We start from the raw sequence: 23,705 nt of genomic DNA, 5'->3' as shown, positions 1-23,705 counted from the left end.
ACACTACCATTCAAACCATTCAAAAATTTATAATCAGTTGTCATGTTAATAATAGTTATTCAACAATAAGGTTTACAAGGTAGATTGAAATGGACTCTAAAACATAAAGCAGTGGTCAGTCCACAGTTTAAAGTATTTTGGGAACAACGATGATAATATTAATAATAATAATAATAACAACATCTGTCATTATCTATTTATATTAATTTCTTGGCAAATAATAACAAAAAAAAGTATACAAGGCAGTGTGAATATTAATTTTATGATAAGTTTATTCTCAGTGCTGTGCAGCTCTCTATATTATTTCAGAATCATTTTACATTTACGTCATTTACATCATCACGGCAGACGCTCTTATCCAGAGCCACTTACAATTTCATCATTTTTTACACAGGTAGGCGAAGGTAGTGTTAGGAGTCTCTTACTGGTATAGTATAGGGTGCCTGGTCAGGTAGGGGATTGAACTACAGTGTAGAAGGCAGGGGTGTTACCCACTACATCAGAGGTCGGTAATAGGCGGACCGCGTTCCGAGTCCGGACCCAGACACTGTACTATGCGGACCTGAACCCAAAACCGCTAAACTATGGAGAATAATTTATTTAGACGGGGTGGTCTTGTTTTAATCGTGCGTTATAAATATCACACGTGACGCTACTCAGCCAATCAGATCTGTGCATTATGATGAGCACTGAGACTCGAGTGAGTGACGCACACACAGGGGAGGGACGAGGCGAGAAACAGCAGTCAGAGAAGAAAGTGAGCCGGATTATTTTCCATGTCGTGATCTAAAAAGAGAAAACTGACAATAAATGTTGTTGAAATATGACTGAATTGTACTTTATTTGATTTGACATTCAGTTGTTGACTGTATAAGATACTGATATACCTACTAGGCTACTTCAGTAAACAGTATATGACACGGAATCATGATGCGAGTTAGACATTATGATGTTTTGGACCTTTGCCTGAGGAAATTTTCTTTGACTGGACCTTACTGCATTTTAATTTAAGACCGCTGCACTACACTCTACCAACCACTATAATCTATACCAGTCACTAGAATCCATTCTACTGCTATTATACAGCTTCATTCATCATCCCAAAACTGTTTGAAACTTATAGATATTAACATCATATTAAAATCATTGAATACATGTACACTATACTGCACAAATGCCTCCCTTCTTATTTATTGCCAGCTAAACTGGCTATTACGTACAAGATATTAATTTTTCAGAAGATATTTCTGGAAGATTAGATATAAAATATTCCACTTCCATAAGGAAAAGGAAAGTCAAAGGAAAATAAATGGGAAAAAAACTGTTTTCAAAAGCTATAAAGAAAATGGGACTAACAACAACAAGAACCACTGGCAGACCACCAAAGCTGTCACCATCATAAACAGTACTTACTTCTGATCCACAGGTGTTTCTGTCCATCCTTCCACTGTGAGAAGACCCTACAATAAGCTATACAAACGGAAAATGTGTGCAGTAGAAAGTATCTATCTTGTACATATGAAGTAAAATAAAATGTAATGTGTCTCTAAAACGTCTCTCATCTTTTCATGTAGAAGTGTGCCTCTCTAGTGTGAGCAGCCTCCTTCAGCACTAATCCAGTGATGGAGTCCAGGGGGCATGGCTGGTATGGACCTGGCCCTCAGTACCACCCCTCAGCCCAGCCGCCGCGCCACAGAGACAGAGACGACTATTATAGACCACATCACCCTGGACAGGGGCACTACCCCCCTCCGGACCCCAGAGAAAGAGAGAGAGAGAGACAGTGGTACTCTCCAGACCCTCGTTACAGGCAGTATTTGACCAGTCCTCCCCCGAGACCGGAGTTTATGCCTGGCTACAGCAGCACCCCACAGTCAAACCAGAGCTATGGACCGAACCGTGCTCGTCCACTGTCCAGGTAAGTGTGAGAATGGGCACTCACTGGCCACTTTATAAGAAACTCCTACCTCCTCTCTCCTTCATCGGTGGTCAGTTTGGGACCACAGAGCTGGTCTTGACTGGATATTTTGTGGTCAGGGTAACATGGACGGGGAGTTTATGCAATGCTATGCTATGCTGTGCACAAACTTAAGCTCAAATGGGTTTTATTATGAAGTTTAATGCGCAAAATATTGAAAAATCAAGTTGATTCTTGACTTAAGCATTAAAAATCTGAAAATACTGAACCTGAAAATCCTTAATCCTTATGCATCAGTTTATGGAACAGGATGAATATGAGTCTGACTGGTCTAATCTATTTAGACAGGCATATGATTATCCTCCCCAGAGCTATTGGGACTACAGGGACGACTACGGCTATTATGATCACGGCTATTACAGAGGACATTATGGATACCCAGGTATTTACGTTATTTTATTCTGAGTAATGGTGAGTGATATGGCAGAGATGTAATATTGCAATATGTGATTTTCATGATATACGATGTATCACACATTTTAATCAAACACATCAATTAAACCCTCTAGCTAGTTCTCCCCTTATCACACAATGCTACCAAGCTTCATGTGCTTTTTGTTTTTTATTTTATTTAGCCTTTAATTAACCAGGCTAGCCATTAACATATCATATTTACAATGGCAGCTTGGCAAGCTCTGCAAGACAGTTGTAAAAAAAATGGAAAGAATAGGGTAAGAAAAGGAAAATCACCTTAAATACACAATAAAAATATCACTAGAAATATCCTTGATGCGGCCCTAAAAAGCAGTAACTGAAATAAAAGTGTCCAGTTTTAGTGTATCTTGTAGTTGTTCCAGTCTTTGGCAGCAGGAGACTGAAATGATGAAGAGCTGAGGGCAGTGCTGGATTTAGGGACTTTTAACTTGATAAAAATAGACGACCTGGTGTGATAGGTAACAGATTCTGGTTTAGTAGCTCACATAAATAAGGTCTGAGTAGAGTTTTATAGATGAGTGTAAACCAGTGGATTTTACACCGAGTAGTCAAAGAAGGCGCCTCCTCTGAGACACGGAAGGCCACAGACCACATCTTTTCAAACTGCTGCTAACTCAGCATCATTGGTTTGCTCAACAACCCACTCAGAGAGACCGAGGCCACTTATGCTTTCTTGGACTCGTGGCCACGGATGGCTGTAGCATCACCCGGCCTGAAATTGTGATCTCTGAATTATAGGACTAACGCTTAGGAGCCCCTGTATGCAGTTTTAATTGACATTGAGTGCGTATACATTCACTCAATAATCAGATACATGTAGACACCATACTCCGATCTAGAAATCGGATTAAGAAATCTGATAAAGAGGCTGGATTTTAGCTCAGTAATCTGATTTCTCAGTGCATTTAAACTCTTACTCTGATTTCTTTCGGATTTCTCAGTCGGCGCTGAAACCAAACAAGAAAGATTTAAATATTCTTCATCTTCTAAATGATGTATGTTCATATTTTCAGGTAAAGTTGTTTTACCTGTTTTGAAAAAACGCAGCATGAATTTGAGTTTTACGTTGCGAAGCATGCATTTGTTCAGTCTTTACAGAAATATTGATATATTTCTGAAACCTGATATGCTCAGGAAAGCGTATCATGATGTAATGTATTGTGATAACGCATTGAAATATCACCCACTCCAGGGCAGAGTCCAATAGCTAAACACCACAATTCCTGCTGAATTCACATTGATGTAAAATCTACTCTTGCTGATGTTCATGTTGATGTCTTGTTGAGTCACCTCAGAGGCCGGTGGATGGCCAGCGCAGGATGGCTGGCGGTCAGAGGCGTATCAGAGCAGGGGGACAGAGCAGGAATGGACAGGAGCCACATATTCAGACCAGCAAGGGTCAGTCCATCTTTCATTTATTCACACAGCCTCTTTTTCTCTCTATCTCAACAAAACTGACATGTTTTAACCCTTAAAAATCACTGTCGTCGTAACAAAACCTCATATCTGCAAAATGATAACTTTACAGGAGAAGGAAAAAACCTACTTAACTTTTAATGTGAGTCAATGGAACCAGACTTTTTTCCAAGTCATTTTTGGTCATTTCTTTTGGTCCATTAATCATGAAATTTACTCACAACGAAAGTTCAACAGGTATTTTCAAATTGTGTCAAAACTGAAAAACAACAAAAATGGAGGAACGAGGTTTTCTTCATATCATTGCTGTCAAAAAAAATTCTCTGTTTTGGTTGATTTTTTCATTTTTCTACATCATTCGAACACAGCAGGTGCCCTGTACACTGTGTGAACATTTGGCGATGAACAGATTAATAAAAACGCTCTAACATCAATTCGGATAAAACCTCTTTACATAAACTTACATTAAAAGGTAATGGTTAGTGTCATTTTATGTCGTTCTTCTCTTTAAACCATTTTGAGCTGCTTATTTATACAAAAGGTGCTATAAAATATGCTATTTTTGTTTAAAACTGTCAGAATATTATAATTAGTGGCAATTGCAAAATAAAAAATACAAAATATTTTTAACCCGTGTGTGGTGTTCAGGTCTGTGGGACCCATTTTCAGTGTTTACCAAAAGAAAAAATGATGTGATTTATTATTATTTCAACCTCAGATTTCTTGGTCTTTGCTCATTTTCTATGAAGAACATATAAAATAGCCCATTTTCAGTGTCTTCACTCTGTTCACCCCCCACACATTTATATTACACATGTGGTGTTGGGCTGAACCCGCGGGGAGTAAAAGTGTGGAGGTGCTGTGTCCTTCACTCTGTTCTCCTCCTACATGGCCTGCTGTTAGTGTGTGTGTGTGTGTTTGTATATGTGTGTGTGTGAGGGTGGACAACATGCACAGGCTGCTGACTGGCTACAGCTGCTAAAGGAGAACCCTACATTGGACACTTGTGATATTTTAAACATCTAGTATTTTTACATAAATTGTTATGACTGTATTGGTTTAAAAAACAATAATGCAGTGGGTCCACCAGACCACTGAGTAACACACACATCAACACCACACAAGGGTTAAATTTTATTTGCCACTTTTCTGAAAAAAATAGATGTGGTGGGGTGGGAGGTGGGGGAGTTAGAAGGTGATCAGGTCACGGGTTGACCTGAGGTATGTATTAAAGGGCTTAATATCAGTATTGCATAAACATGTCTAATGTGAATCTCTCAGGTACGGCCCCAGAAGAGACAGCGTTCCGTATGATGGTGGTGTTTCTGGGATGGAGCGCAGGGAAAGCATGGAGAATGGAAAAGGAGCTGGAGAGGTTTGCCACCTTTGATCCTTTTACAGCACTGTGTTCTGCTTAGGGATGCCTTCTTGCATGAATGTGCACTCTCAGAAATAAAGGTACTAAACTGTCACTGGAGTGGTTCCCTCAAGGCTCCATCTCAGTACCTTTAGTCAGGGAACATAACTGAACCATAATCCACTGAAATGATATGTTCTAAGCTGTACTGACTCCACACACCCCGTCTCGTCTCCAGGCTTTTATTTTACTGTTCTGTTTAAAACATTCGGTTATGAAAAGGTACAAATACGAACTTTTCACCTGGAAAAACTTATTTAAGGATCACAATCAGACCTTAAAACCACTGTTGGAGCTTTGAGGGAACATTTACACTGTTTGTGCCTTGATGAACGAGAAATGTACCTGAACAGAACCTTCATTTCTAACAGTATGAAGCTCCTGCTACTGTAAGAGTGATAGGAACACAGCATAAAATATAACATGGATTTTTTGTATAGTTAAACAGGGTTGAGAAGAACATGCCTTTGGTCTTCTTCCTGTATGTCATTAGCGATATCATATGTGAATTCTTTCCACAGATATTGGACAGATATAATGAGATTCACACTATTTATGTACAGTGAAAGTAGCTTTTTCATCATAAGTGTTCTCGATCACTGAGTTTACTCCTGTATTATTTTAATCAGTCTTATTGTAGCTGTAATAAAGCCCCATTTTGAAGTAAATAATCAAATTACTGAGCTCATCAGGCTGAAGTACAGCCTCCACACGAGGGGGTTAGTTATAACACATGGCCTCCAAAGGTGAGAGATGTCCATATACACCCATATACACCGATCAGGCATAACATTGTGACCACCTCCTTGTTTCTCTGCTCATTGTCCATTTAATCAGCTCTACTTACTATATAGGTGCACTTTGTAGACACAGCAGTGCTGCTGGAGTTTTTAAACACTGTGTCCACTCACTGTCCACTCTATTAGACACTCCTACCTTGTCAGTCCACCTTGTAGGTGTAAAGTCAGAGACGATAGCTCATCTGCTGCTGCACAGTTTGTGTTGGTCATCCTCTAGTCCTTCATCAGTGGTCACAGGATGCTGCCCACAGGACGCTGTTGGCTGGATATTTTTGGTTGGTGGACTATTCTCAGTCCAGCAGTGACACTGAGGTGTTTAAAAACTCCAGCAGCACTGCTGTGTCTGATCCACTCAGACCAGCGCAACAGACACTAACACACCACCACCACGTCAGTGTTACTGCAGTGCTGAGAATGATCCACCACCCAAATAGTACCTGCTTTGAACGTTTGAACGTTTTTATACACAGGTTAATCAGAGATGTGCTATAGATGTAGATCTATTTAAACTTTATTGTGCTGATGTTTACTTTTCTGTTTGGTGCTCAGAAATAAATTTGCCATGTTTGATTTGGCTCTTTCCAGTAATAATTTATTTTGATTTTGATATTTTTGGTTGGAAAGCTTGTCTCAGAGTTATAATGAATCCATAGTGAATTAATTGTGTTTTTATTCAAATTCATTTTATTTTAAATTGACTTTTTAGTGACTGTAATAACTAGACCTTCTGTCTTTTACAATTAACCCCACCTTTGGGGTTAGTTATGACATTTTCACAAAGAATTGCACAATTTTTAGGCAGAAAAGTGTAGGGAAAAATACTTCCTCCATTTTAAAATGATTTAACAAACCCCAAAAGTGTTAGACTGTGCCTCGCTCTGCCCTTCATTGATATATTCTAATTATTTCTTGTGTCTTTAAACTGCTGCTTAATATGCGTATTATCACTGTCCAAAGAAAAACAGGTATCTCTAAAATGGTGACTTTGCAGGAGCACAACAAAACGTTCTTGACTTTTAATGGAAGTAAATGTAAAGAGATTTTAGTAATTTTGGAGAATTTCTATTGGTTCGTTTATCATATAATGTTCACGCAATCTAAAAGACCACCATGTTCAGATGGTATAGAAAAATAAAAATAGACAAAAATAGAGGTACATTTTGACTTGTCATTTGTACACTACACTGTTAGAAATAAAGGTTCTGTGCAGGTACATTTCTTGTCCATCAAGGTACAAACAATGAGTGTGTTTACATGCACTCAATAATCTGATCATAATCAGATTTCTGCAGTTATCCGATTATTCAAATGGTCATGTAAACACCATACTCCGATCTAGAAGTCCGATTAAGCAATCCGATGAAGAGAGCTGGATTTTGGCTCAGTAATCAGATTTCTCAGTGCATGTAAACTCTTACTCTGATTTCTTTTGGATTTCTCAGTCTGAGCATGCGCGAGAACGGACCGCGGTACCAGAAATAAGTGAGCAGCGTCGCCGCGAGACACAGCAAGACACTTTTGGAGCGTCACTGAAACCAAATACATACATACATACATACATACATCATCTAAACCGCTTATCCTTCTGGGTCGCGGTGGGGTGCTGGAGCCTATCCCAGCTGTCATTGGGCAGAAGGCAGGATACACCTTGGACAGGTCGCCAGTCCATCGCAGGGAAACCAAATACATGCTCGATAAAATGAAGGATTTAAATATTTTTCATCTTCTAGATGACATATGTTCATATTTTCAGGTAAAATGAGTTGATGTTTAAAAAAAGCCGAGGCATTTAGTTTGAGTTTTACATTACATTTACATCTTCTGTGAGTTTATTGGCTGGTTGTAAAGCAGAAATCTGATTACTGTTAGACTCAGGTAGACCTGGAGTTTCCCCATTATCTGATTACTCGAGTGCATATAAACATGTTCATCGGATTACTGACAAAATCTGATTTTCTGCAGTTATTGGATTATTAAGTGCATTTAAACACACTCAATGTAAATGATTCCTCAAAGCTCCAACAGTGGTTTTAAGGTCTGATTGTGAACCTTAAATAAGTTTTTCCAGGTGAAAAGTTCGTATTTGTACCTTTTCATAACCGAATGTTTTAAACAGAACAGTAAAATAAAGTCCTGGAGACGAGACGGGGTGTGTGGAGTCAGTACAGCTTAGAACATATCATTTCAGTGGATTATGGTTCAGTTATGTTCCCTGACTAAAGGTACTGAGATGGACCCTTAAGGGTCCCACCCCAGTACCAGTTTAGGACCTTTATTTCTGAGAGTGAACTTATCGTCTCGATTTAAATGGTCAGTGGAGGTATTGAACGACACATTCAGGATACCGGCACGGGTGTGTTTCATTGTTTGCATCATACTGAACGTTCATGCAGTGTTTGCTAAGTCAACCCAAAGAGCCCTGCATTTCTGCTTGTGTCCTGCTTTTAGCTTAAACTGCTGTTTTTTCCCCTCCAGGCGTGTGAACCTGGAGCTCTGGCCAGTTCCAAAACCTCCGGCCTGTCGTCCAGCAGCTACGAACTCAGTCAGTACATGAATGGAGCGGAGCAGTCAGACGCTGCACCTCCACCTCTCTCAGGTAGAGCACAACACAGCGAACGCATCCTCAGCTGCCTCCGTGTCTTGACCTGGTTATCACAGCTAGAGCAGGATACAATCAACGTTATGTAACTGCAACAATACATATAATACTGTTCAAAAGTTTGAAATCACACACAATATGTAGCCACTTTGGTTGCAGATATGTGTATAATAATGACTAATATAATAGCCATAGGAACACTAGGATGCTTTAAAATAAAAAAATGACAAATTTTAGATGTGCCCAGAATGAAACAGAGTCATAGAAGGTCTTTAAATGACTGATAAAGCTGTACAACATCAAGAATAAAGTGTTTTTTGTCCAGAATTCATCCTATTTTAAAGGTGGAGATCTCAAGGCAGATAATTTGACAAATAAGTTAATTAAATAATTACAGTGTATTATTTATCATTTTGATAAATCATAGAATTATTGTAGGACTGAATAAAACATCTAAACATAACCTTTGGCAAATATTTTGTAAAATATAAATCCACATTGTATTATTGTTGGATACAAAGCAAGTCTCTTGTAAGCATCTCATAAATTCTGCCAATTTTAGAGCTCCTTCCTGATACAAACCCAATTCCAAAAAACTCCAGCAGCACTGCTGTGTCTGATCCACTCAGACCAGCACAACACACACTAACACACCACCACCACGTCAGTGTTACTGCAGTGCTGAGAATGATCCTCCACCCAAATAGTACCTGCTCTGTGAGGGTCCATGGGGGTCCTGACCACTGAAGAACAGGGTAAAAGGGGGCTAACAAAGTATCAGAGAAACAGATGGACTACAGTCTGTAACTGTAGAACTACAAAGTGCACCTATATAGTAAGTGGAGCTGATAAAATGGACAATGAGCATAGAAACAAGGAGGTGGTCATAATGTTATGTCTGACCGGTGTATTTATCCATCCATCCATCTTTTCTCAGTTTGATATTTGTGTACTCTCTTGTCACTAGAACCTGAGGTTGAGTCTAAAGCTTTTGCCCCGCTGAAGTTTTGTGTTCCTCACGTGGCTGTGAGCTTCGGGCCGGCGGGGCAGCTGGTCAGGGTCAGTCCAGCCCTGCCCTCTCATGGTGAACCGGCTCAGGTGGAGCTTCACAGTCTGGAGGTACCGTACAACCTCGAGTCCCCAACTAATGCTCGTCTGTGTGTAATCTGGCTGAGCAGAAGTGAGGAAGAATTGGGGAGAATGTTTTTGCTCTCAGTTTTTTGGGAAATTGTGAAGAAATCTGTCATATTTAAGTATATTTTTATGAATCAGTAACACATCTACTGTTTTAATTTGTGTGGAAGGCAGTGTTGAGTGTGAGCGGTGATTAATTGTACTCATCAATGTGAACAGGTTATTCTGAGTGACACACGTGAACAGCATGATATGAGAGACTTTCCTGGGCCGCTGGCGAGGTGAGACAGGTTACGGGTTTAGAGTGCTATTCTTTAAGGTCTAGTTTCATTAACTCCTGTAAAACATTCAGTTTAAATTTTTTTTCTTCATTTGACGAATATAACAAAGTACTTCTGCTCTGGGCGTGGCTGTTTTTCTGGTTTCTGGATGTTTGTCTTTCTTTTTTCTTTCATGAAGGGAGGATTTGCATAAGGTAGATGTCATTAACTTCGCCCTGCAGATGGCTGATGCTTGTCTGAAGGATAGAGCGCTGTCTGATGCTTCCTCTGCTGCCCTCCTGTGGCATCTGCTGGTATTACTGTGCAGACAGAATGGGGTAAGTACTTACGGGGGATCAGACTGTGTCAATAAAGGAGCCATCCTATGCATATTTAGCTTTTTCCTGTCCAATTACAACTTTTGGATGTTTTTTTTTTAACCAAAAACAGTAAAAAATAATTTTTAGATGTCCGTTTTCCTACCTTTCTTTATGCATCGCAACCAGAATGAATTAAAAGCAGTTTGTTTTTGCATCCTGGTTTCCATATGTTGACTGTATGGTCTGGAGAGTTATCAGTTTTGAGACAAAGTACTGGCGGAGATTTTGAATAAATGCTCCCTTAATCAGTAATCAAATAGATTAGATATTGTGATCAATAACCAAATAGGTAGTTTTGGCTAACAGAGAATCCTAATTATCTCACAAAGGGTTGGCCTTTGTTTGTTTGCATAGGAGACTGTAGACACTGGAAAGCCCCTGGGTTCACAGAGAGGCCTGTGTGTACCTACTGACCCAGTGAAGAGAGGGGCAAGTTGACCTTGAAAGGTAGAGCAGGCTGGTAAAAACCAGTTGGAACCAGTTTTTAGGAGTGAGCGCAACATGCGATGACCAAATTGATGGACGAAAAGATGCACCTATTATAGACTGAGCTAATATCACAATTTGAGAAGTAAGGTGGGGGGATATCACATTACCACCTGATGCTGAAATAAAGAAGAGGCCTTTTTCCCTCTTCCGCAAACTCAGCGTCTGAAGACTCTTTCATTTTTGACGTCTTTTGAGAACTCAGACTTAAAACAGTTACTAGTGAAAGTGTTCAGCCAGTATTAAAAGATTCTTTTTTATTCATAATATTATGTTGGATGCCTGGGGTTGAAGCCCTTGGTCCCGACAGTACACTAAACTTACTTATTTAAAAATATGAGTAAAGTACAGTTTTCTGCAGAGGTGGACAAAAGAGTGTTAAAAATACAGAGAAACTGTACTTAAGTAAAAGTATGAAGCCAAAAATATCCTTGAGTGAAAGTAAAAAAAGATCTACATTTAAACACGCTATATAGTATATAAGTATAAGCATATAAAAGTAAAAAGTAAATCTTTTAACAAATAAATGAAATGTTTTCTTTGTTTGATGCGTGTGATTCAGTGGTGCGTCACACCACAAAGACGTATGATCATAGTTGTGGGCAGTTTCATTTTACAGTTTCATTTTTTATTTGAATGTTTTAATTAAAACAGTTTAAATGCACAGGAATGTGATAGACAAGAGAAAAACAAAAATATCTGGGTTTGTATGAGTTCTTTGAAGGTCTAAATGAAAATATATGTGTTTCTACTGGAAAGGTAACTGGGTAAAAGTAATCAAAGTCAATAATACTCGAGTACGGCACAGATCTTTCATAATAATGTATAATCTATAAATTTAGTAATGATGTAGAAATACTTTAGTACTTTCTAGCCCTGTTAAAAACAGGAAAGACAGCAACCGTGCAGCGCTGTGACTCTCCATATCTGGATTCTACACACATGCCTGCAAATCCAGCTTAGACACTGTGTGTTGTGTTTGTTTTAATAAATGTCCAGCACTACTACAGGCAATCTACTCTGTCAAAAAGGTCCTGACAGAGGTAATGGTTCATTTCTAAAAACTTAAAAGCTTTTTTTTTGGTTACTGAAGTGAAGATTAGGGTTATATTTAAGAAATTCTTATTACATATAGATACTTACAAATCGCTGCTGTCAGAACTAAAAACAAAACAAAATAAAAGCCGTTTTTCAGTTTTTGACATAATTAAAAAAATGTCTGTAGCCCTTCACATTGTGTGAGATTAAGAGACCCTTATTAGTCCCACAACAGGGAAAGTTCACCTCCTATCTATGCAGTGAAACACCACGTACACACTAGTGGGCAGTGAGCAGCCCTATCCACAGCGCCCAGGGAGCAGTTGGGTGTTAGGTACTTTGCTCAAGGGCGCTTCAGTCAGGTACTGTCGGCTCAGGGGATTGAACCAGCGACCTTCCGGTCACAGAGCTGGTTCCCTAACCTCCAGTCCACGACTGCCCCCTCGCAGATGGGTCCTAGCAGAGGATGGTTTATTTGTTTCTTTATTTGTCTCATCACTTTCTTATTGCTGTTAAAGTCTTTTATTATTTGTTATTCTCTAAATGATGAATAGACCAAAAGAAATGGAACAATATTGCTTAGAAAAAAGTCTGGTTCCATCGACTTACATTACAAATAAAGTTTTTTTTTTTCTTCTCTTGTAAAGTTATCATTTTGGAGATATGAGGTTTTGTTCCGACAACAGTCATATGCAAAAGTTTGAACATCTCCCGTCAATTTACGTATCTTAAATATGATATTTTTAAGTTAAACATATTGGAAGAAAAACATAACATATAAAAATATACAAATGCAGTAAATGTGTATTAAAATGTGCAGAACTGTGTTCTTTGTAGACGATGTTCACCTAGAAAATCCTGACATCCTGACAAAGAATGAAAACAAAGAATTTTTGTGTTTGTCGTACAGAGAATCGTGGGTTCGGACATTGCTGAGCTGCTGGTGCGGGGCAGCGAGTCTTCACGTGGAGTGTGTGAAGGGGACGGTGAGCGGTCAGACATTGCGAGCCTGATTGATCTGAGCGAAACTCCGACTCAAGAAATGGAAAGACTGAACACTTCAGACCTGCTGACCGGAAACCCCCTCACTGAGGAACAGACCTCTGAACAAAACCTTCAGAACTACACCAAACTCCTGCTGGCTGGCAGGAAAAAGGTCACTGCTCTCTCTGTCCTGTCTCTCTCTCTGTACCGTCTCTCTCTCTGTCCTGTCTCTCTCTCTGTACCGTCTCTCTCTGTGTTCTGTCTCTCTCTCTGTCCTGTCTCTCTCTCTGTACTGTCTCTTTCTCTGTCCTGTCTCTCTCTCTGTACCATCTCTCTCTCTGTCCTGTCTCTCTCTCTGTACTCTCTCTCTCTCTGTACTGTCTCTTTCTCTGTCCTGCCTCTCTCTCTGTCCCGTCTCTTTCTCTATCCTGTCTCTCTCTGTACTGTCTCTTTGTCTGTCCTGCCTCTCTCTCTGTCCCGTCTCTTTCTCTGTCCTGTCTCTTTCTCTGTCCTGTCTCTCCTTCTGTACTGTCTCTCTCTCTGTCCTGTTTCTCTCTCTGTACTGTCTCTTTGTCTGTCCTGTCTCTCTCTCTGTACCATCTCTTTCTGTACCATCTCTTTCTCTGTCCTGTCTCTCTCTTTACCATCTCTTTCTCTGTCCTGTCTCTCTCTGTACCTTCTCTCTCTGTACCTTCTCTCTCTCTGTCCTGTTTCTCTCTCTGTACTGTCTCTTTCTCTGTCCTGTCTCTCTCTGTACCTTCTCTCTCTGTCCTGTCTCTCTCTCTGTCCCGTCTCTTTCTCTGTCCTGTCTCTCTCTGTACCGTCTCTCTCTCTGTCCTGTCTCTCTCTGTACCGTCTCTCTCTCTGTCCTGTCTCTCTCTGTACCGTCTCTCTCTCTGTCCTGTCTCTCTCTCTCTGTACCTTCTCTCTCTCTGTCCTGTTTCTCTCTCTGTACTGTCTCTTTCTCTGTCCTGTCTCTCTCTGTACCTTCTCTCTCTGTCCCGTCTCTTTCTCTGTCCTGTCTCTCTCTGTCCTGTCTCTCTCTGTACCGTCTCTCTCTCTGTCCTCTCTGTTTTTTTATCTCTCTCTATCTTTCTATTAGTTTTGTGATTCTTCTCATCACTTTCTTATTGCTGTTTTATTGCTGTTAAAACCTTTTATTATTCATTATTCTCTGAATATTTTTATCTCTCTTGTCTTTATCTTGTTTGCATGTGGTACATGTTATAGAATCACTACAATTACTATTATACTATCATACAATTATATGGGCAAAATTACAGTCAGCCAAGACATGTTTGGTGTCTAAAGTTTCTTTAGTTTTAGGCTGGAGCTACGAGGCTAATATAACTAAATGAAACGTATAGTTCACCAATTAGCATTGTGTCACATGCATATCTAAACCACACACTTGCACTAAACTGCATTTATTTGTTAAGTAAACTCAAATAGACTTGCTTATGGGGTTTCCGACACTGTATGATGTACTGTTATCTATAGAAATGGACAAAAGTACATAGTAGTAGAGCTAAAAACAATAATAACCGCCATCTTGAAGCCTGATATTTGTCCATACTCATGTCAGTTTTTGTAGATAACAGAACATCATACAATGTCAAGATGTTGTGCAGCTGTAGTGCAAAAGTAAATAAGGAATGTATTTTTGCTAAAAGACTATTCCTTTAAATCCTTGACTCAGACTGAGTGAATGCTAGCCTGGCTTTATGAGGTGAAACTTTCATGCAATTAGTTGCATGTTGTGAGTTGCATGTAACTCATTTTCTGTGCTACTTGACAGTTACACGAAGCAACTCAGAAACCAAGTTGCACACAACACATCCCATTTACATCTGCATATTTGCACCATTATTATCGTCTTTGCATAATTTCACCAGCTGTTGTTGCCATTCCTTGCTCTATATCTGTATATGACTTCTATCTATATATCTGTCTATTGTTTTTTGCTATATTAGAGGTCACTAATAGGCGGACTGCAGTCCGAGTCCGGACCCAGATGCTGTCCTATGTGGACCTGGACCTATAACTGATAAACTATGGAGGATTATTTAATTTCGACGGGGTGGTCCTGTTTTAATCAGCGTATGATTTCTAGTCATTACAGTACCGGTTTAGCGGCCCGGGACACTCAGACCAACCGCATGCATTGTAAATATCATGTGACGCTACTCAGCCAATCAGATCTGTCCATTACGATGAGCACTGAGACTGGACTGAGTGACACACACAGGGGAGGGATGAGGCAAGAAACAGCAGTCGGAGAAGAAAGTGAGCCAGATTATTTTAAAAAGAGAAAACTGACAATAAATGTTGCTGAAATATGACTGAATTGTACTTTATTTGATTTTACATTCAGTAAGATGTTGATATATCTACTAGGCTACTTCAGTAAACAGTATATGGCACTGAATCATGATGCAAGTTAGACACTATGATGTTCCGGACTTTTGCTTGAGGATATTTTCTTTAACTGGACCTTATTAAATTTTAATTAGAGACCCCTGTACTATATGTTTGAGTTTTATCTCTGTTCTGTTTATGTTAAGCCTTTGAAAATTAATATTTACGTAGCCATTATGGGACCTATTGCTTCTCTCATGTCCTAGACACACTACAAGTTCATCAAGGAGCGACTCTCACCCTCTTCTTCTCAAAAGAATCTGCTTTCTGTGTAAAATTGGGAATGTAATTGGCAAAGCAGCCATTTGAACAGTTGTTAGCGTTAATGGCCAGTGAAGTCAGCTGGTTACAGAAACATTAGCTTCGAGAAACTTGTGTTTGTTTGTTGTGGCTCAAGAAACTGACAAAATGAAAAACCTTGCATCAGGTTAATCTGGAGGATCTCATTTCTAGGTGTCCAGTGAGCCAACGTCTGTATTCATTTCTTATCGATGAATGAAGTGAAATCAATCGTTTGAAATCGTTTGGCGTGGTCTGCATTTTGATTGGCTGTTTCATGAAACTTTTCCAAAAGGTTGAATCAAGTGCAACTGTTGCAGCTGAGTTACACCCTTTACATAGTGCAAGTTTTAAAGCAAGTAAAGTTGCATGTAAGTTTCACCATGTAAAGCCAGTCTTACAGCTCACCTATCAGAAACACTGTCTAATTCTTGGACTATTCTCTCCTCAATTCACCTTTCTCTTGTTAGGAAGCGTTGGAGTTGGCCATGCGGAGCGGCCTGTGGGGTCACGCCCTCTTTCTGGCCAGCAAGATGGACGGCAGGGCCTATACCACAGTTCTGAGCAGGTGTGTGGAAAAATAGCACTGCTCAATTGATTTTAACCATGCACACAATGCTTATTTGTATAAGACATACAATAATTTGTCTTCAGCTTGCATTGATTTGAAGATATTGGTCATTGTTTTACAGCGTTTCATTCTTTTGTTTCATGGCAGTCACTTAAACTAGCCTGCGGCTCTTTCCAAGGGTACACTGTCCTTTAATTCAGGGGTGTCAAACTCAACAACTAACAGGGCCATATTAAAAAATCTTAGCGAATCCATAACCAGATGTATTTTTATTGCATTTTTACCACGACCCAAATGGGCCATTGTTTATTCAAAATATGCCAAAACTTGGCAGGTTTTACAGCCATCAGGAAAACTGTCTAGCACCTTTGGATCATCCCACAACTTTCAGCCATGAAATTCTGGATATCTAGTTTTCAAAATATAGTTCAGATGGAATAACTTACAGCTTAACAAGGCAAAAGAGTCAACAATAAGAAACTGGGAGAATTTATACAACTCTATTCAAGAACTTTAGTTTCCAGTTAAATTATGTGATGTTGTTTAGTTGTGTAGTTGTTTATATATTGTCTTTGCTTTATTTTTGATTTGTGTGTATTCCTAAAAGGTATGTCACCATCCTGCCTTCCCCTCCCCCTTACCTCTCCCCACCCTTGTTGTGAAACATGATGAAAAATGCAATAAAAAGTTGATCACAAAAAATTATGCCAAAAATGCAACTACAAAATAGGCATTGGATGCTTATAATAATCTTCTTTTTGAGTAACTGCTGGCCCTTAGATTGTTGTTGGGGGTCAGAAGGTACACTATGTTGCAGTGCATGCTGGGGACTGTAGTGCAGCTCAGGGTGAAATGGGCTAGTAAGAATAGAAAATTAAAACAATTTTGCGGGCCGAATAGGACTGTGTCACAGGCTTGGACTTGGACTTGGCCCGCGGGCCTTGTGTTTGACACATGGACTTTAATTAATCTGCTATCAAACTTTCATGCCCAGAATGTGTCGGATTATACATTCATACAAAGAAAGTGAAATACATCCTGTGATGTAAATACAGCTTGTTTTAGTAACGGGAGAGTTTCATGTGCGGTGGCACATTTCGCAGGCCGTTAACACCGCGGCAGTGGAGGAGATCAGATGTCCAGTGTGCGAACTTGCTAGTCGAACCGTTCGTAGGTCAGAGCTAAATCAGTCTCTTTTCCAGCCTTCTCCATTTCCACACAGACATGTACATCTGCTGCTGAACCGACTCGAGTGGAATCGGATTGGTTTTGGCTTCCCTGCATGGTCAGTAGGATCCAAAACCGTCTGATTGACAGCGCTAAATTCCCACCGACTATTTAAAGGAACATGGTCAGTCAGATATTTCCCAAACTGAAAGTCAAAAATCAACAAATAACTAAATACAAAACTACATCACTCTACTTGGAGGTTGTTTGATATACATATCAGTACACTGTAAAACATTTTACTGCATTAACAGTAAATTACTGGCTTCTACATTGCTTTCACAGTAATTTACTGCACCATATTAACAGAAAATAGCAGCAAAATAGCAGCTTTATATTGTTACTTGAGAATCGCAAATAAAAACATGATCAGGTAACATACTTATTTTCAATGTTTTGCGCTGTATATGCACAATATCTCACGTTTTTAAGTGCAAATATACATTTTACAGATAGAAACTCACATCTAGCAATACCAATAATACAATTTAAACAATAAAAAAACAAAAAACACTCCAAATTTAAAAATGATTTAAAACACTAAAAACCTGAATCGTCAGCTTAAAAACACTTTTTTTAATATTTACACCATTTTATATCTTAGTTGTGGTCACCAATCACAATGTTTCTTACTATTTGCTGTGAATATCTTCACCAGTCACGGTTCCAAATGAGCCTTTCTGTTCTGTTTTTTTAACGGAATTGGACAAAAGTCAATTTTGGTCAAAGCGTTACAGGCTAATCTTCAACCATATGACTTTATTGACTTGTCGACGTGTTTTTAATATGCTAAAAGTCACAGTCACAGTATGTATGAACCAGTACTTTGTCCCTGCTGTCTCAGTATCCAGGCAATGCATGTACAATGGAATATATATATATATATATATATATATATATATATATATATATATATATATTAGCCTCACTATCAGACTCTGTCCTGCTCTACATCTCATTTATCAAAGCTGGACCTTGTTTAAAGTGACCCAGCTGGGAAACTAAGCATTATGGAGCAGCCTTCCCTGTGATCAACACAGCACAACGTAACCCGATATGTACAGAATCTCAATCCGGCAAGCGCAGTACTGGGTGTACTCCGTGTGGGTCAGAGTAACGTGGGACAGGGGAACCTGAGTCTAGAGGCTGAGCGTTTATTTTTGGATATAGCATGGAATCGTATGCCGTTTGCATGTGTTGCAGATTGTGTGCGTGTGCTTTCCGATACTGAGTCAGCTATAGTTTTTTTTTGTTTAATGTCTTGGTGTCTCTCTGTCTGTGGTTTTACTGCTGGTGCCAACCTCTGTAAGGACTGTAGGGCTTCCCACATAGTGCTGTCACATCTGTAGGCCAGTGTGGAACTGAACCAAGTCCAGCTCTGTAATATTTAGCAGATAATAGAGATACTGAACTGAGTTACAGTCATCTGTTCTTTTATTGTAGTTGATGGCTCTCAAGCTATCTGCTTTGAGAACTGATAGATAGATTGCTAGCTTAGTAGTCGTAGAAGTTTGGGCGCCCCTGGTCAAATTACGTTTTGCTGATTTTCTAAGTAAAATTAACCCTCTATTGCACAATGTTGCCTCAGGGCAACAAATTCATTCTCCTCACTTTACAATAGCTTTATACATATTTAAAGACAATTATAGGGTTAACAACAAAGGGAAGAGTTTGAGTGAGTCAATAAAAAGCATGTACTTGGTCATATCATCCCTAAGTGGGCACATTTAAACCTAGTTTTCAACATTCAGTTAAACTTATTTTGTTATAAGTATTTGCAGAAATATGTTTGTTGCCTAGAAGCAACGACAGTGAAATGGATTTAGCCAGTCACAAGCAAGGTCTCACCGCTTCAGAGAACACAGCTCTGTATCATTTCTTCCCATTGTCTCACAACGTTGCCTGAAGGCAGCATACTCCTAAAGGACCCCTGCACAAAATTTTTAAAATGTTTTTGAATTTAATAATCAGGACAGATTATTAATAAGCATTATTTATAAATGTATAATTATGTAATTCAATAATCAAGGACCATTTTATGCAAGAAAAGTGAATGCGAGAAACGGGAATGCAAGAAAGTGACGTTTTTAAATTGCTCTCATGCTTCATGCAGTAGAGGGTTAAGTAAACACACTTCTGCATATTGTAACGCACAATAAAACATCATCTGTAGTCTGTGTTAAAGTTTTGGCTCATTTTATATTTGATTTTTCCCAATATGACAAACTCAACAAATAAATAGAAAATGTGCACTATGGTTTGTTCCCTGCAAAGAATACACACTTATTTTCACCTAGAAAATCAATACAACGTGTAACTTAACTGGGGATGTTCAAACTTTTGCATACAAACATGTTTAAATGGGTTTGTGTGAGCAAACGTCGAGCTACATATGTGTGCATGTGTGATTGACAGGTTTACAGGCAGTCTGGCACCCAGTGATCCGCTACAAACACTCTTCCAGTTGCTCTCTGGCAGGATCCCAACTGTTGCCACGGTAATGTACCACGCTCACTCTACAGTAATGTAGTAGCAGATGCTTACAACCTAACCTAACATCACCTTTCTTCTCTTCTCTTCTCTTCTCTTCTCTTCTCTTCTCTTCTCTTCTCTTCTCTTCTCTTCCCTCTTTATCGTTTCTTTACCTCTCTTCTCTTCTTTTCTCTTCTCTTCTCTTCCCTCTTTATCCCTTCTTCTCTTCTTCACTTCTCTTCTCTTCTTTTCTCTCTTTATCGTTTCTTTACTTCTCTTCTCTTCTCTTGCCTCTTTATCCCTTCTTCTCTTCTCTTCTCTTCTCTTTTTCACTTGTCTTTTTTATCTTCTCTTTTTCACTTGTCTTTTTTTTCTTCTCTTCTTCTCTTCTCTTTTTCACTTGTCTTTTTTCTCTTCTCTTCTCTTTTTCACTTGTCTTTTTTCTCTTCTCTTTTTCACTTCTTCTCTTCTTCTCTTCTCTTCTCTTTTTCACTTGTCTTTTTTCTCTTCTGTTCTCTGCTCTTCTCTTCTCCTCTTCTCTTCTCTTCCCTCTTTATCGTTTATTTACCTCTCTTCTCTTCTTTTCTCTTCTCTTCTCTTCCCTCTTTATCCCTTCTTCTCTTCTTCACTTCTCTTCTCTTCTTCACTTCTCTTCTCTTCTTTTCTCTCTTTATCGTTTCTTTACTTCTCTTCTCTTCTTTTCTCTTCTCTTCTCTTCCCTCTTTATCCCTTCTTCTCTTCTCTTCTCTTCTCTTCTCTCCTCTTTTTCACTTGTCTTTTTTCTCTTCTCTTCTCTTTTTCACTTGTCTTTTTTCTCTTCTCTTCTCTTTTTCACTTGTTTTTTTACTCTTCTCTTCACTTCTCTTCTTCTCTTCTCTTTTTCACTTGTCTTTTTTCTCTTCTCTTCTTATTTTCTTCTCTTCTCTTCTCTTCTTCTCTTCTCCTCTTCTCTTCTTCTCTTCTCTTTTTCACTTGTCTTTTTTTCTCTTCTCTTCTCTTCTCTTCTCTGCAGTGCTATAGTAGAGAAAAGTGGGGAGACTGGAGGCCTCATCTAGCTGTCATGCTGTCCAATGAGACTGAAGACTCTGATATGCACTGCAAGTCCATCGTTTGTATGGGTGATATGTTAGGTATGAAATACAAATGTATCTTTTTCACAGATCAAAGGACCCTTTTATGTCCTTCTGCTCACTTCCACATTTAGGATACAGAGTCAGAAGACTTGGACATGAAGGAATAGTTCAGTGGAAAACTCTTTTTGACTCTGCAACATATTACTGTCAATATTTATAAACAACAGTATGTCACACAGTGACAGAAACCACATTGACAGGTATATTAGAGGTTGCTCAATAACTCATTGTTTACATTGTTTAGGGTGTATGTGATGAACTAAAGACGCAAATTTCAGACACCAAACATGTCTTGACTAATTGACTACATGTGGGGTGACGGGAGAAAATGGTGATTTGTTTTGCTGAACTATCACTTTAATTTAGGACTCATGGCCAACTACTCATGCTGCGGTTGTGTTTGTGTTTTCCCTGCCAGCCTCCAGAGGCCTGCTGCATGCAGCTCATATCTGCTACCTCACAGCTCACTCCCCCTTTGGCTGGTACACAAACAAGGCCCAACGTTTGGTGCTTCTGGGCAGCAGTCATAGGTAAGAGTTGCAAATGGGAGACATAGGCAGCAGCACGTAGGTGCTGAGTCGCTGTGTTGAGGATTTATTGAGAGTCAAGGTCAAACATAAAGACAGGCAGCATAATTGAAGATAAATCTTGTTGTGCTTAAAGAAAGATGTTTTCCTTAGGTCCTTCATTAGGTGGTGGCACCCACATTTCCGGAAAAATCTGCTTTGGGCCATTATGTTTCATAAAAATGCAGTACAAATTAAATCAAACTGAATCAAATGTTTATACCAGGCACAAGAAAAACTGGAAGGTCAGGAAATTCATTTGAAATTTAACAGGTATGTTTTTCTTGTTTTCACGATTCATTTCAGTGTTTCCTTTCCAAAGTTCTGCCAGAATTCGGTGATCCGCTGCACTGAAGTGTTTGAATACTGCCAGAGGCTTGGAGACCCGTCTTTCACAATCCCTTCTTTTCAGGTGAAACTTTTTACATCTTATTCCCCAGTTTGGCAATCTTAGTAATGTGTCCACTCAAAGTATTAGATACAGTGATGCTAGGAAGTTTATGAACCCTTACAATTCAGATTTTTTAACAAACCCAATTCCAAAAACGTTGCCACGGTGTTAAATAAGTGAATTCTTTTTGATCTGTATTAAACTGAAAACGGTACAAAACCAGAATATTTTATGGTGTAGCTGATAAACCACATTGTTTTTATAAATATACATTCATTCCTAATTTAATGCCTGCAACACGTTCCAAAAAAGTTGGGAGAGAAGTTTTAAATTTAAAAAGTTTTAAATTTTAACTTAAAAAATGCACCACATGCTGTTAGTGGGACAGGTCTGGACTGCAGGCAGGTCAGTCTAGCTCCCGCACTCTCCGAATACACAGACATACATGTGCAAAATAAGGCTTACCATTGTTGTGTTGAAATAAACATGGACATCTCTGAGAAATATGCCATCTAGACTGTTAGAAATAAAGGTTCTGTTCAGGTACATTTGTCGTTCATCAAGGTACAAACAGTGTAAATGTTCCCTCAAAGGTCCAACAGTGGTTTTAAGGTCTGATTGTGAACCTTAAATAAGTTTTTCCAGGTGAAAAGTTCGTATTTGTACCTTTTCTTAACTGAATGTTTTAAAACAGAACAGTAAAATAAAAGCCTGGCGACGAGACGGGGTGTGTGGAGTCAGTACAGCTTAGAACATATCATTTCAGTGGATTATGGTTCAGTTATGCTTCTTTTATACATTATAGCATCAGTTCACAAAAAATCAGTGCAAAGAGTTTTCAAGAACCTCAGTGTGTGTACAGTATTAGACGCTATTCAAGCTGGATTATTTTTACCAGGTGAAACTAAAACAAGTAATAAGTCTGTGTAGTTTTTACAGTCTGACAGTAATAAGTGTGGCGTGAACGTTCCTGTGTAATTGGCTGAATATGGAGCTCCCTCAGGCTCAAACCTGATGTTTTGCTCAAATCCGATCTCTCTGACGCGATGGTTCACACTCGGTTAGGTAAGTGACTCAAATCTGTCATTAATGTGACGAACCGGCGTCCTGAAATGACCCTCATGAGCTCATCCTACTCAGTAACGTCACATGAATGAATCACGTTCATCATCAGCACAAACTAACGAGCAGAACGAGCTTCGCTGAGAAGATAATTAACTCTGATCAGCTCTCAGCTTCATTATTAGAGTGAGACGGAGGAGAAAAAGGAGAGATGAGCTGCTTTTCCACCGTTTACAGGCTTCAACTTCTGTTCGGCGCTGCTGCCATGGTAACGCTGAATGATGGCGCAGTGCAGTGGAAAAAAAGCACATGAATTCTGATCTGAGCATCACATTAAGGTCACATGGCCACGAATCGGATACGTATCCGATCTAGGACCACATATGAAAGTGTCTCAGGTCAGATTTGAAAAGATCAGATTTGTGTCCACACAGCCCTGAAAACATCAGATCTGAGTCACATCAGGGCAAAAAATCAGATTTGTGCCACTTCAGCCTGGTAATGTGAACGTAGCCTCAGTAACTCAGTAATAATAGTCCCGTTCCAATCCACCTCACACTAACAGAATAATCAAAGCTGCTAACAGACACAAATGTGTTGTTATTGTTATTGATTATACATCGGGGCCATGATATTTCCATCTGGGGGGTCTTTGGGAA

At 39.2% G+C, this 23,705-nt stretch overlaps 1 protein-coding gene across 3 annotated transcripts in view; it reads left to right on the top strand.

Moving 5' to 3' along the window:
• The window catches only part of sec16b (SEC16 homolog B, endoplasmic reticulum export factor), a 41,574-nt gene that overhangs the window by 3,878 nt on the left and 13,991 nt on the right, over nt 1-23,705 (top strand). For 2 of the 3 annotated variants that reach the window (XM_036569775.1, XM_036569776.1), the window contains 14 exons: nt 1,575-1,918; nt 2,263-2,360; nt 3,700-3,811; nt 5,111-5,204; nt 8,522-8,642; nt 9,613-9,764; nt 9,999-10,060; nt 10,239-10,377; nt 12,854-13,099; nt 16,095-16,192; nt 19,838-19,919; nt 20,907-21,024; nt 21,446-21,557; nt 21,900-22,005. In XM_036569775.1, the coding sequence (XP_036425668.1) occupies nt 1,623-1,918; nt 2,263-2,360; nt 3,700-3,811; nt 5,111-5,204; nt 8,522-8,642; nt 9,613-9,764; nt 9,999-10,060; nt 10,239-10,377; nt 12,854-13,099; nt 16,095-16,192; nt 19,838-19,919; nt 20,907-21,024; nt 21,446-21,557; nt 21,900-22,005 (1,836 nt within the window). In that variant the 5' untranslated portion in view covers nt 1,575-1,622. The remainder of the gene's footprint in view (nt 1-1,574; nt 1,919-2,262; nt 2,361-3,699; nt 3,812-5,110; nt 5,205-8,521; nt 8,643-9,612; nt 9,765-9,998; nt 10,061-10,238; nt 10,378-12,853; nt 13,100-16,094; nt 16,193-19,837; nt 19,920-20,906; nt 21,025-21,445; nt 21,558-21,899; nt 22,006-23,705) is intronic. The other variant, XM_036569777.1, reaches the window with a different exon arrangement.

The sequence above is a fragment of the Colossoma macropomum genome, unplaced genomic scaffold (assembly GCF_904425465.1).
Source record: "Colossoma macropomum unplaced genomic scaffold, Colossoma_macropomum, whole genome shotgun sequence".
NCBI classification, from domain to species: domain Eukaryota; kingdom Metazoa; phylum Chordata; class Actinopteri; order Characiformes; family Serrasalmidae; genus Colossoma; species Colossoma macropomum.
This window is presented reverse-complemented; position numbering and strand designations above follow the sequence as displayed.